We start from the raw sequence: 14,291 nt of genomic DNA on the forward strand, positions 1-14,291 counted from the left end.
CTCTTCCTCCGTCTCCTCCTCTACTTCTCCTTCTCTCCTCTTCCTTCTTTCCTTCTTTTCCTTCTCCTCCTGTCCTCCTCCTTCTCCTCGCCTTTTCCTTTTCTTTCTCCTTTACTTCCTCCTCCTCCTCCTCCTGCTGCTGCTGCTGTTTCCTGGGAATGCTTCTGTCTGGCTCATTTCCCACGTCTTCTCTGGGAGAAAAGAAAGAAAAATGAGCTGCTACCATGTCCGTTTTTGGTGAATGCCCCACTAACATCTCCCCCACATGTCCCGCAGCTGCTGAGGCAGCCTCACTTTCCTCCTTCCAGCCTCTGTTTTTTTTTTGGGGGGGGGGTGTCTGCCAAGGATCCCTCCTTGTGTTGCCCACCCCCCACCATCTCTTCTCCAGGCCGTAGGGTTGGGTTCTACTGGAGGCTGGAGCCACATGGCTCTTCTTCCATCCCTGGGCTGCCTTCCGTCTGGACCGGGGTCATGCGTCCCAGGGAGGGAGGGAGGGGTCTGCCTTGGATCATTCCCTCCTCTCCTCTCCCTATTTTATTTCTACATTGGAGGTTTTGTATTCGGACACCACTGGATCTCCTCTTTTTGCCTTCACGGAAGATTTACCTGTAAGGTCAGCGTGGGCTATAAAACAGGGGTCTCCAAACTGAGGAATTCCTCCAAACTGAGGAATTCTGGGAATTGAAGAATAGAACAGAATAGAATAGAATAGAATTCTTTATTGGCCAAGTATGATTGGACACACAAGGAATTTGTCATGGTGCAAATGCTGTCAGTGTATATAAAAGAAAAGATACATTCATCAAGAGTCAAATATCATAAGGTACATCACTTAATAATAGTCATAGGGTACAATAAGCGATCAAATCAGACTAGGAAACAGGCAACAAAAATCATTAGGATACAAGCAACAAAGTTAGTCATACAGTCACAAGTGGGAGGGGATGAGTGATAAGGAGTGATGAGATTAATGGTAATGCAGACTTAGTAAATAGTTGGACAATGTTGAGGGGATTATTTGTTTAGCAGAGTGATGGTGTTCGGGAACAAACTGTCCTTGTGTCTAGTTGTTCTGGTGTGCAGGGCTCTATAGCGTCGTTTTGAGGGAAGGAGTTGAAACAGTTTATGTCCGGGATGTGAGGGGTCTGTTAATATGTTCACAGCCCTCTTTTTGACTCGTGCAGTATACAGGTCTTCGATTGAAGGCAGGTTGGTAGTAATTGTATTTTCTGCAGTCCTAATTATCCTCTGAAGTCTGTGTCTGTCCTGTTGGGTTGCAGAACCAAACCAGACAGTTGTAGAGGAGCAGATGACAGACTCAATCATTCCTCTGTAGAACTGGATCAGCAGCTCCACAGTTGCCAAGTTTGGGGAGCCTCCCCCGGAAGGAATAGCTGACCTAAAGCCTCTTTTTGGGATGCATTTTCCCTGGGCCTGGTACTGCAGCCAATAAAATAATGACTGATTTTTCTTTCATTCTTTTACTTGCCCTAACGAATACACTCCACGTCTGCTCTGGACCAATTGAGGAAACCTACACGGTTTTTGTGATTTATTTTTTATTTTGTGCATAGGCTAGACTGAACGTAGGGAAAATCAACGCACTTATCCCAGCCTCTGTCCGTTTAGCTCTAAACTGACCTCCACAAACGGGTCTTTAGCATTCCCCAGATTGGGGGCTGTCCGGGACATGTTAAAACCACAATGCTGGTTATTCCCAGGCGTGGGGAGGGGGTGGCGGGGGGGAGAAGAAACACACGGGAAGCCATGCTGGCTGTCCCCGGGTCTGCATTCCTCGTGAGTCTTGAAGCAGGGCCAGCTCTTCGTCTGGGGAGAACCAAGCGGCTTTTAATCCGTTCCCAGAACTGCTCCGAGTTGCAGATTTTGACAGCTTGGACCTTGCAGAGCTGCCCTGTGGATGGTTTCTTCCCTAACGTGAATTTTGGCTCAAGAACGAACAGTCCAAATGCAAATTAACGGATCTCCCAGGGCCCGTTTTTAGCATTGGGGAGAGTTGGGATCCCTTCAGGATTAGGGCTGGATGACAGGCAGCGCTCAGCTTTCAACGACCCCAGTGGAGTCCAACATTTCTATTGCTAAGTGAGACATTCGTTAAGTGGAGTTTTGCCCCATTTTTACGAGCCTTTCTCATGAATCGTTGCAGTGGATAAGGCAGTAACCCGGTTGTTAAGCAAATCCAGCTCCCCCGTTGACTTTGCTGGTCGCAAAAGGGGATTACAGGACTCCGGGAGACGGAGACGGTCATAAATACGAACCCGTTGCCAAGCGTCCAAATTTGGATCACACAGTGATGGAGATGCTGCTACGAAGAAGGGCCCTAAGTCACTTTTTTTTTAGCGCCGTCGTAAGGTTGGATGGTCACTAAATGAACGGTTGTCAGGCGAGGATGACCTGCGTTTATATTTCTTCCTGGGCAGTTCGTTTGTTTCCTTTCCAGCCTTCTCTGGATGCAAGAGCAGCATTTCCCATCAAAGCTGTTGGGCCGTTGCAAACAATGTGCCTTGCTTAGCTTTGGGAGCTGCCGATCCAGCACCGACGGCGGCAGCAGCAGCAGCACCGGAACCCCCGAGCCTCACGGCGTGTCTTTCTTTTTGCCGTTCCAGGCGGAGCCCCTGACTGAAGCGGACGCGCGGAGCGGCTGTCATGATCTCTGCGGCACCTCTCTACAGCGGGGTGCATAACTGGACGGGCGCAGAGCGGCTTCATACGAGCAGCCTCGACGAAGAAAGGTGTGTGTGTGTGTGCGTGTGTGCCCTTGCGCAGGGGGGGGGAGGGCAGCGTTCTGCAAAGCACTTGTGTTTCTCTTCGGGGATGAGACGGGGAGAAGAAAAATGCTGGCCTCTTTCGAGATTTTAAACCCCATGGCCGCCTCTCTCCTTTCGCTGAATCCGTCGGCGATCCGAGATGACACACACGCGCGCACACACACACACACACACACACACTCAAGTTGCTTGCAAAATATTTGGGGAAGAGGTTATTTGTGTGTGTGAGAGAGAGAGAGCATGCACATCTGTGCAGAGAGCATCCTGTTTCCTTTCAGGGATGAGGTGGGGAGAAGAAATGCCGGCCTCTTTCGAGATTTTAAACCCCATTGCCTGAGATCACTCACACACATACACAACTCAGGTTGCTTGCAAAATATTGTGTGTATGGTGTGTGTGTGTGTCCATTTGCCTTCTCAAGCGGAAGCTTTAAAAACGGGATGGCAGTTAATTTTCCCAAGGAGCCGGCGTGAGAAATTGGGACGGTGATGGAAGGCCGAGCCAGTAGGGCTGGGAAGGCGCATAGATATGCCACTCATGCATTCAGGCGCATAAGGTAAATTGGAGGGGGGAAATCACAGGTGGTCCTTGACAACAGTTGAGCCGAATTGTATAGCTAAAAAAAGCCTGTTGGATTATTTTTTTCTTTTGAAGACATTTCACCTCTCATCCGGGAAGCTTCTTCAGCTCTGACAGTGATAAGTGGATCATGGGAGGATTTATATTCCTTGCAGACATCCGGCTTTTACCTAGGCAATTTGGGATGAACGCCCTTGGAATGGTGTGGGAGTAGGAATGGATTTCCAGAGGGGGAAAAAATTGCGGACTCCAGGAACCAGGAGCGCTACTCAGATGACCCTGAGGACACAGATAAACCTCCAAGTGGCCTCAACGACCCACTAAAAGGATGCAAATGACCAGCTGTCTGCCAGGAATATCAATCCTTCCATTCCCCACTATCCAGTCAGACAGTGGTGGGTTTCAAAAAAAAAAAAATCCTACCAGTTGGCAGACCTCGCTTTGCAAGCTCACATCACTTTGCGGGTGTTTGCGCAGTGCTCGAACACTGCCCCCTGTATCGACGCTGGAAGGAATATATTGACGCTTATCTTGTGCGCGCGCCAAACATGCCTATCGTGCGTACACGGGGCTCAAGGACCACCCTCTCTATCAACTGCTGTTTTTTACCTCAGCTGAGGTAAGTCCCTTTTCTGCCACGCGAATCAGATGAGCTAATAAAACAACAAAATATAGGAAAGGTGGGAAAGGTAAGAGAGGGGGCGAGTGGGGAGGGCCAGTCGAAATTTTCCCTACCGGTCAAAAAATTTCCCTACCAGTCCGCTAGGACTGGTCAGAACCGGCTGAATACCACCTCTGCTGTCAGAGCTGAAGCAGCTTCTGGGCTGAGAAGTGAAACGTCTTCAAAGAGAAACAAGGAAGTCCAGTTGCCTCCTAAAAAAAAAGCACCTTTGGGACATTGTGGTTTAAAGTCATATTTAATATTCCGATCTTTAAAATGCGCCAGCATCTCTGCCTTTCGAACAGGTACATGCGGGAACAAAATAGCCTTTCTAAAATTGGCTCTAAAAGGTGTTTTGCTGGTAAGTTTTATATTCAGAACAGAGGCAAAGGAAGTTCCGTGTCTTTTTAAAGCATCCCCTGGCCTCTCTATTTCTTTTATTTTTACGGCCCATTTTTACAAGAGAGGTAAGCTCAGGCTGACGGAAATGGTCTTCTCTGATCTGTAGCGGTTCCCAATCTGGCACCCGTCAGGAGACTGGGAAAGCTATTGCGGTGCTCTGACTTAAGGGCGGCTCTCTATTCAGAATTGTTTAGTATAAAGGAGATTACGGGGTCCTTGGTGCTCTCTGAGGTTGGTGGTTTTCTTGCAGATGTTTTCATTACCCGACTAGGTTTTAGTATCAAACCAGTGCACTGGTGATGTTACCTAGTTGGGTAATGAAATGTCTGAAAGAAGGTCACCAAGCTCAGAGGGCACCAAGGTCCACACAATCATTGTCTCCTCCTCCTCCTCCTCCTCCTCCTCCTCCTCCTCCTCCTCCTCCTCTTCCTCCTCTCCACAAACCACACTCCCTTCTAGCACTGATGATGTTACCTAGTTGGGTAATGAAACGTCTACAAGCTCAGAAAGTACCTATGACCTCATAATCTCTTTTATATTAAACAATTCTGAATAGAAAGCCGCTCTTAAGAAAACCTCCAACAGGTTTCCAGTAGTCTCCTGAAAGGGGCCAGATTGGGAACAACTACAGATTGGTCCTTTTCCTTCTTCTCCCTCCGCCTCTTTCTCTCCTCCTCTCCCTCCTCTCCCTTCTTCACTCCACAAACTCTGGTCCCTTCTCGCACTGATGATGTTACCTAGTTGGGTTATGAAATGTCTGCAAGGAAATCACCCAGCTCAGAGATCACCAAGGACCCCATAGTCCTCTTCCTTCCCCCTCCTCCTCCCCTTCTCCTCCTCCTCCTCCTTCTCCTTCTTCACAATCCCCTTCCCTTCTACCATTGATGATGTTCCCTAGTTGGGTTTTGAAACGTCTGCAAGGAAATCACCCAGCTCAGAGATCACCAAGGACCCCTCATGTCAACCCTGAGCTACAAATACTCCCTTCTATCAGCAAGAGGCTATTTCTTACTCATTCCCCTTTTAAGAAAAGTCGGATGACAGCTGGATGTGACTTTGGCCACAGATGTGCCATGCCGGTCAGATCAGTGGCTTCATCCCCAGCACCTCTGGATAATTTTTCCATGTTTCTCTCTCTTTTTTCTTTTAAACTTTCCTGTAGGAGAGCCCCACTTTCTGATGAAGAATCTGACACCAGCAGTTCCCAGCACCTGGGCTCGACTGAGTTCTGCAACAGCTTTTCCAAGGTGAGAGGTTGGGTCGGAGAGATGGAGAGGGAAGGAGGGTGGGAATGGCCGGGGAGAATGGCCTCGTCCCCATGAAGGTGGCCGAACTGCCCCGCTTCTGATCCTCTCTCTCTCTCTCTCTCTGTCCCCTTTGGCAGGTGGAGATCACAGCGGTTTCGGGAAGCGGTGGGGGCGCCGAAGGGTTTGAACCGGAGGGCACCGTGGAGACAGAAGCCGGCCCTCGACTCCGGGAGCAGGCCCACGAGCCAGACAGTGCCCAGAAGGCCTTGAAGGACAGCGATGCCAAGCCTGGCAAGCTTCAAGAGCCAGAATTGCCCCAGCTGGACAACAATAGCAGCCGCAGCCTGTGCTGCCTCTTTCCTTCTGCTGCAGACACGGCGGAGGTGACCCCGCTTTGCCCCAAGGCTCTGGAGAGCGAGCAGATGGGCAAAGAAAAGGGACTCCCCACGCCCGCCGCCTCTGTCAACCCCATCTCCGCTGCCAGCAGCAGCAGCTGCAATACGGTGGCGCCGGCTCCTGCCACCTACACCCTGAAGAGCGTCTGTTTCTCTGCTTCTCAGGCCCCCCCTATGCAAAAAATGTCCCTTTCCCTGCCTCCCGGAGCCACCGTCCTGGCCCCCAGCCAGCCACTGGTTTACCTCCCTCCTCTTTCCAACCCGCTGGGGGTCTCACCTGCCCTGGCCGTCCCGGTGTCATCCTTCCAACAAGACCCTTGCCTGCCCGGTCCCCACCCCTATCCCTACGCTTTCTCTGTGGGCCGGCCCTTGGCTCCTGACCCCAAAGCAGCCTGTGTCGAGGCGGCTCCGTTAAGCTGCCCTCCTCCGCCTCCCAGAGAAAATGGCAGCGCCCCTGCGACACCGGGCTCCGGCCCTCCTGCCAACGGCCCAGAACTGCCCTCCGGCACCCCTGCCTTGGCAGCCTCCTGCGCCGGGCCGTCCCGCTCTCAGGTCCCGCCACCGTGCTGCCCCGTGTCCCCGAGCGGCTGGCTGCGGGGGTCCTGGCGTCCCTCTCCCCGCTGAAGTCCCCTCCGCAGCTGGAGCGCGAGATGGTCTCCCCGCCAGAATGCAGCGAGATGCAGCCTCTGGATCTGTCCTCCAAGTCCAACCGGCAGAAGCTGCCTCCGCCGAGCCAGCGCAAGACGCCCCCCATGCCCGTGTTGACCCCGGTGCACCCCAGCGGCAAAGCTCTGCTGACGCCGGTCTCCTCCAAGGCCCAGCGAGTGGCCCAGGCCGCCGCCTCGCCCTTCGTCATCTTCCCAGAGCTCCTGCGCAACGGCGAGCAAAGCGCCTGGGTGAAAAACCCCACGGCTTTCATCGGCACCATTCCAGGCACCTACATGGGGGTGGCCAACCCCGTGCCGGCCTCGGTCTTGTTGAGCAAGGATTCCGGGACCGACTTAAGCAGCAGGGACTCCCGCCACCTTCCAAAGCAGGAGCCCATCTGCATTATCGACCAAGGAGAACCCCGGAGCGCCGGGCTGCCGTCCGGGAAAAAACCCGGGGCTGAGGGACAAGTGGACTCCACTAGGCGCACCCCGGCTCCTCCGTTACGCCCTTCCAAGGACCTGTCCCTCTGGAATCCCAGCCAAGCCAACCTTTACTCTCGGTGTTTGCTCAACGGGAAGCCGGCCAGCCCCCAACTCCTGCCCATCGGGTGGTCCCATTACCATCCGGGCACCTTGCTTTCCATCGGCATCTCGGCGACGGCACAGCTGTCCCCTAATCCGGTCGGGCCCTCTAAGACACCCGGCCCCAGCGAACCAGCTGTGTTCCCTGCTGGGCAGCTGGCGGAAGCTACCCCAGCGGTCCAGAAGCCCCCCGAAGCCCCCTCCCAGGGCAAAGGCTGTAAGGCTGCCCTGCCCAGCACTGAGAGCCCTTTGTGCATCTCGCCGGCTCTCCAGGCCAGCCCGCCCGAGGCGAAGGGCTCAAGGGGTCTCGAGCGACAAGAGATGGACTCGGCCGCTGAGAACGCTCTTCTGCCTCCGCCCGAAACTGCCCCGGAGGGCTGCGCCCACAAGCACTTGGGGGACCCCAAAGCTAAGAGCCCCTTCGTGACTGCCCACCTGCCCCACGGCCTGCCCGTAGCCGCCCAGGCAAGCCTCCGGGTCACCGCCGAGTCGGCTTCCCCGGCCGAGAAACAGGGCCGGGAGTGGCGAGGGGACACTTCCCGCAACCCGCCGAAGGCTGAGGTGCCCCCCTGCCCCGTGCACCAGGTGGACCTCAGCCGGATCAAGAAGGAGCGGTTGGAGCCCGAGCCCCCCTTTGCCTCGGCCACCTGCCTGAATGCGGGGGCCACCGTGCGGGACCCTCCGAAAGCCAAGCTGAAGGGGGTGGCCCACATCAAAGTCGAGGGGGGCTTCCCATGCAAATCCAAGCGGCACCACGAGGGGCCCGATCGGCCGGCCCAGAAGAAGCCGAAGTCACGCGGGGGAGAAGAACTGGCGGCCGCCTGCAAGACAAGCAGCCAGAATCAGCACAGCCGGAAGGTGACTTGGCGCGGCTGGGCAGAAGAGAGGAAGGGCAGGGATGCGCTCTGGGATGGGGAGTCAAAAGCCAGTGGGGTTAGGGGCCTACAGGATGGGCTAGCTCCCGTGCGGTGGGAGGGGGGATGAGCTGAAGGGTGGTGATCCTTGCTGGGTGAGGGGAAGCATGGCAGTGGCAGAAAAGCAAAAGTTTTTGGAAGCTTGGCATCCATTTTTTTTAAAGGAAACATGGACACCTTGTTTGTTAGCCTTGCAGGTGGGCTTGTGTTTATAGTTCTCCATGCATGCTCCGTTTGGTTAGAATGGGATGGAATGGAATGGAATAATGAATAAAAGGAATGAGGATAGGATGGGACAGGACAAGAAGCAGGGAATAGAATAGAATAGAACAGAACAGAACAGAACAGAATAGAATAGAATAGAATAGAATAGAATAGAATAAAGAATAATAGGAATTGGAGTGGAATGGAATAGAATAAGGAATAAATGGAATAAGGATAGGATAGGATAGAATACAATTATATAGAAAATATAGAATAGAATTAAGAATAGGAATTGGAGTGGAATAGAATAAGGAATAAGGAATAAATGGAATTAGGATAGAATAGAATAGAAAATATAGAAAATATTGAATAGAATCAAGAATAGGAATTGGAATGGAATAAGGAATAAGGAATAAAATGAATAAATGGAATAAGGATAGGATAGAATAAGGATAGAATAGAATAGAATAGAATAGAATAGAATAGAATAGAATAGAATAGAATAGAATAGAATAGAATAGAATAATAGGAATTGGAGTGGAATGGAATAGAGTAAGGAATAAGAATTAAATGGAATTAGGATAGAATAGAAATAGAATAGAATAGAAAATATAGAATAGAATAGAATAATAAGAATTGGAGTGGAATGGAATAGAGTAAGGAATAAGAATTAAATGGAATTAGGATGGAATAGGAATAGAAATAGAATAGAACAGAAAAGAATAGAAAATATAGAAGAGAATAAAGAATAAGAATAGGAATTGGAATGGAATAGGGATGGGATAGAATAGAATAGGAGTAGAGTAGAATAGAGTAAAACAGAACAGAATAGAGCTGGAAGGGCCCTTGGAGATCTTCTAGTCCAGCCCCCTGCTCAAGCAGGAGAACCTATACTTTTTCAGATAAGTGCTTGTTTTGTCTCTTCTTAAAAACCTCCAACGATTGTTTATATTTTGTCCTTTTAGCCCAACATTAAAAAGGAAGAAAACCAGGCTGTTACTTAATTAACAGTGTACAGACAGTCCTCGACTTAACGACTACCGTTGAGCCCAGAATTTCTGTCGCTAAGCGAGAAATGTGTCGAGCAAATTTTCCCTCCATTTTGAGACTTTCCTTGCCGCCCTCAGTTCACTGTTCAGTGAATCTGGCTTCCCCGTGGATCTCAGTGACCATTAACAACAACGGTATCCCCGTGGCCACGTGGGCCAAATTCTTGGCAACGGGTTCATATTTATGATGGTCGCTGTGTCCCAGAGTCGTGGGCTCCTCTTTTCTGCGACCTTCTGGCGAGGAAAGTCCGGTTTATTTTACCAACCGTGTGACCAGCTTCACAACTGCACGTCATTTGCTTTCAACGACCGTGGCCAGAAAGATCGTTAAAAACGAGGCGAAACCCGCTTAACAACCATCTCGCTTAGCAACGGAAATGTTGGCCTCCATTTTGGCCGTAGGTCAAGGGCTAAAGAACATCCAGGGGTCCAAAATATATATATATATATATTCCAATCCGATGTAAAAACACGGAGCGAGAAACTCGGCCACACACTTAACCACTGTATCACCCCCACAGTGGCGGAAGCACCACAGCAACCTCCATGAGATCACGGGTGACGGCCGGCTGGGCTGCGTAAAGGAGCGGGGGAACCTGCGTGTCAAGCGCAAATGCCGGAAGTTGTCCCGGGGCCACAGCTGCGAGGAAGGTAAGCGGGGGTGGTGGTGTCTCGGGCTGGGTAGTGGCCGTTCCCGCTCTCATCCAAGGCTGTCCCAACCATCCCAGGATGCTCCTGGAAGAGGCTGTGCAGCAGCAGCCAAAAAAAGCCAACGCAATCCTAAACTGCGTTAACAGAGGGATCCAATGGAGATCAAGGGAGGTACTCTCCAAATACATTTTTATTAAGTTATAATTTATAAGTTAATTTATAAATTTATAAGTTATTTATTAAGTTTCGTACTATAAAATACAAAAGCAAATAAGAGGGCAAAGAAAAGGGAGGAAGGGTAGGGAAAAAAAGAAAGAAAAAGAAACATTGACTTCTGACTCTCTCTGTTACAGTAGAATAAGGCATTAAAAACAAATCATAACTTTTTTTTAAAAAAATTAAATTTTATTGAATAAACATTAAAAACAATTGAACACAGTGCAACTTTCTTGGCCATCATTCTGGCCATACAAGCTATAGTATAGAGATACACGTAACAGTTAATTTCCTTGTTCCCTTATGTATAGTGCTAGCTGCATGTTATTTCTATTTACATTTATATACATTTATATACATTATATACATATTTACAATTGTCTTTTATACTCATACATTAGTTTCATCTCGTATTTGTGCATTATATTCCATTCTCTTTGGTTTACAAAACTTTTTGTTAGACCACAATAGTATGAACCAGTCATTTCTGCAAAATTTTATGAATCTGATCTGTGAAACCCCAAATCAAAGTTTCACTCTTTTCCACCTCGAGCACGAAGTTCTGAAGCGGTTTCCATGGGGAAAGAAAAGTACTTAACGTTCTTTTCTTTAACCAAAGAAAAGACTGCCGTTTCAGTCCGACTCCCATCAACTACTGCAACCATTCTTCCAGCGTAGGCATGGAAGTGTCCTTCCATTTTTGCATATATACTAGTCTTGCTGCTGTCAACATATATAGTAACAAAGCTCCTAACTTTTTCTCCAATTCTTTTTTCCGTTAGACCCAAGAGGAAAAGTTCTGGTTTCATAATTTATCTCCCATTTTCAGGATTTTCTGTATTTTCAAAACGAATTTCTTATGGATTTTGGATGGGGCAGAAACGATTTTCCAGGTCCCAAAAGTGTAGTCCCTCTCCGATGGCTGTTTCTCAGTTTTATTTATATTTTATTTTTAATTCTTTCAGCTTACGTGGAGAAGAAAGCCAAGAACAATTTTAGAGACTTCATTCCCATCGTTCTCAGCAGCCGGACACGCAGCCAGTCAGGTTGGTGGCTGAGCCAGGAGATGATGACTGGGTCAAGGGGTAAGGGAGCAGCATGCCAATTATGGAGGAGGGGGAGAAGGGCAGGGTTATGATCTGGTCACCCTGACTTGGGGGTTGGTTGCAGACAACCGTTAGTAGGGCCTTGTTGGTCCCCAAGGTGCTATCCATGATCTCAATGACGATTCTCAAAACATTCAGATCGTGGTTGTCCCAAAGTTGCTTTTCCCAAAAGGCAACTGGACCTCCTTGGGTTTTTCTTCTCTCTCTTGAAAATGTCTCGCAAGAAGTGTGATGACCCCGGGGTGTGGCACAAAGGCAACACAGTCAGATAATCAGTAGGAGTCCCTTTATGAGAAAAACTCTCCCAGGAACAGCCTTTGGCTGCAGAGATTCAAGTCCAAAACATGGTCAACAAAAACTGTAACTGTAAGTCCAATCAAGGCAAGATGAGGTAATTAATCCGGCAGGGCAGGAGCAAGAATTCCAGATGTGAAGACATGGCAATAACTCAACACGGTTGAGAAGATGCCAGGAACACAGATAACCAAAGTCAACACAAGATAATCTCATGTTTGCTCCCAGCAGCTGCCGCACTCAGCATGCAATCTCTTTAAACTCTCTTCCTAGCTGTGGCTAATGAAGGGAATCAGGGCCCTTTCCTCCCCCATAAGCCATGCAACCCACATTGCTCTCTCCTCTCTTCCTCCCTGCGTGTCTTAAGATGAAGAACCGGTGGGCCTGGGTCTTCCTCTGAGCTCCCTCTCCCTTGTTCTACCTCTTCCCTGCTCTGCCCAGCCGGATGTTGCCCTTCCCCAGTTTCCTCCACAGCCAATGGGAGTATCCTCGGATTCAGACTCCAACAGGGGCGTGACAAGGTGCTTTAGTTCAGAACCGAAGAAGCTTCTTGAATGAGAAGCAAAACATTTTCAAAGGAAAAAAAAACAAGGAAGTCTGGGTGCCCTTTGGGGGAAAAAAAGTGACTTTGGGACAACGATGATCTGGATGTTTGGAGAATTTCCATAGACATAGGGCAGGGTTTCATTGAGGGCCACATCAGGGTTGTGTTTGACCTGGGGGGGGCGGGCCAGCATGGCATCACACATGTTGGGGGGGCCCACAGTGGTAGCCCAAGCACTCTGCCAGAGAAAACGGGGTTCCCGAGCTCCGTTTTCGTCTGCCGACAGCCTTTTGCCAGTCTCTGCCAGTGAAAAGAGGGCTGCGCACAGCCTTTGTGGGCTCCATTTTTGCTGCCAGAAAGCACCACAGGCCAGTCCTTCGCTGTTTCCACGGCAGCCCCACAGGCCAGATGTAGCCCCCGGGCCTTGAGTTTTGGCACCCCTGACATAGGGCCTCGTTTGCCAGGCAAAACAGCCAGGATCGGGACTTAACTTCGCCCTAAACCATGGCTTGCTTAAGCAGAGTTTGCTGAAGAAACTGCAGGAGTGGTGTTCATACTTTGCAAACTGCAGTCGATTATGTTCCCACAAGGCACTAAGCCCAAACCTCATTTACGGTCTGAGGATGATGTATGAGCCAGAGAAATGACTTTGATTGGAGGAGCGTTCGTTCTTAACTGGAGCATGTTGGCTTTGGAACTGTACATTCCTTCCACAGGTTGGCATTCAAATGAACCATACGGAGGACCTGGTTCTGCCTGGGGGACCCAAAGTGGGATGGAGCCCATTAAACAGCTTGTGTGATGTGTTGTCACCGGGGTGGAGGATTGGGGGCTGTTATATTATTTGATTAATTTTCTTCTGTTAGTTTTATTTTTTTATACGTGATGTTTTTATATTCCTGTAAGCCTCTTTGAGTCGCCATGTGCGAATAGGCACCAATATAAAATTTCTAAATAAATACACTGTTATTCCCCACCCCCCAAAGATTTTAGTCAATTTTGTGCATTTGGGAAAGATGAGGATACCAAATAGAATATTTGTAGCTCAGGATTGAACTATGAAATCCTTGGTACTGTTGTCAGCTGGGTCGTTTCCTTGCAGACGCTTCACGACCCGACTAGGGAACCTCATCAATCCTAGAAGAGAAGTGGGGTTTACAAAGGAGGAGGAGGAGGAGGAGGAGAACTGTGGGGTCCTTGGTACTCGGTGAGCTGGGTTGCTTCCTTGCAGACATTTCATGACCCAACTAGATAACATCATCAATGCTAGAAGGATGTGGGGTTTCTTCACTGGCAGGGCAAGGCGCTTGTGTCTAAACAGAAAGCAAACCCCTTCCCCTTCGAACACTGATGATGCCAGCTAGTTGGGTAATGAAACGTCTCCAAGGAAACAAACTAAGCTCAGAGAGCACCAGCAGTGATGGGTTTAGCCAAATAAAGCCATCCCAGAGTAGAGCAGGGTCAAAGCTCAGGTCCTCGTGGTAGTTTGTGTTTCCTATTTGACGGGAGGGGGTCTTTCCTTTTTTCCCCCCCGCCTCTCCCTCCTGCAGGGACCACAGGGGTCTCTTCCAGCATGTTAGGAGAATGTGACGGAGCCGGGCAGGAAACGGTGCCGCTGTTAGAGGAGGCGAACGAAGCCCAGGAACTGTCCCCGAAGCATCACCGGCTACGCAAGTCCCACCGCCTCTCGCCTCACTCCGGCTGCAAGGAGCGTTCTCGGTCGGAAAGGGGCCTCTTCCACCACCCCATTAAGAATCAGGGACTTCTTTGGCAAGGAGAGGCCAACCGGCCTCCGTGGAGCCGCAAGGAAGCCGACGAGGAGACCAGCCACGTCAAGAGGAAGAAAAGGAGGCGGCAGAAAAGCTGGAAGTACCAAAGCGGAGAATATCTGATCGAAAGGGACAAAGGGGAACACTTGAGCTGCTGCCGCCATAAGCGGAGGAAATCCAAAGCAGGTGAGAAAGGATAGGCCTCGGGGTTGGTGGGGGGAAGGAGGGAGGAGGGATCTCGA

At 50.0% G+C, this 14,291-nt stretch overlaps 1 protein-coding gene across 1 annotated transcript in view; it reads left to right on the forward strand.

Moving 5' to 3' along the window:
* BCORL1 (BCL6 corepressor like 1) overlaps positions 1 to 14,291 on the forward strand; it is a 63,723-nt gene that overhangs the window by 31,883 nt on the left and 17,549 nt on the right. The window contains 7 exon segments of the mRNA XM_087972357.1: positions 2,625 to 2,750; positions 5,591 to 5,675; positions 5,813 to 6,602; positions 6,605 to 8,160; positions 9,991 to 10,120; positions 11,302 to 11,382; positions 13,831 to 14,235. Coding sequence (XP_087828483.1) covers positions 2,665 to 2,750; positions 5,591 to 5,675; positions 5,813 to 6,602; positions 6,605 to 8,160; positions 9,991 to 10,120; positions 11,302 to 11,382; positions 13,831 to 14,235 — 3,133 coding nt within the window. The 5' untranslated portion in view covers positions 2,625 to 2,664.

Source organism: Notechis scutatus, chromosome 10 (genome assembly GCF_049901735.1).
Source record: "Notechis scutatus isolate UNSWTSFEM ecotype Mainland chromosome 10, rNotScu1.2, whole genome shotgun sequence".
Taxonomy (NCBI): Eukaryota; Metazoa; Chordata; class Lepidosauria; order Squamata; family Elapidae; genus Notechis; species Notechis scutatus.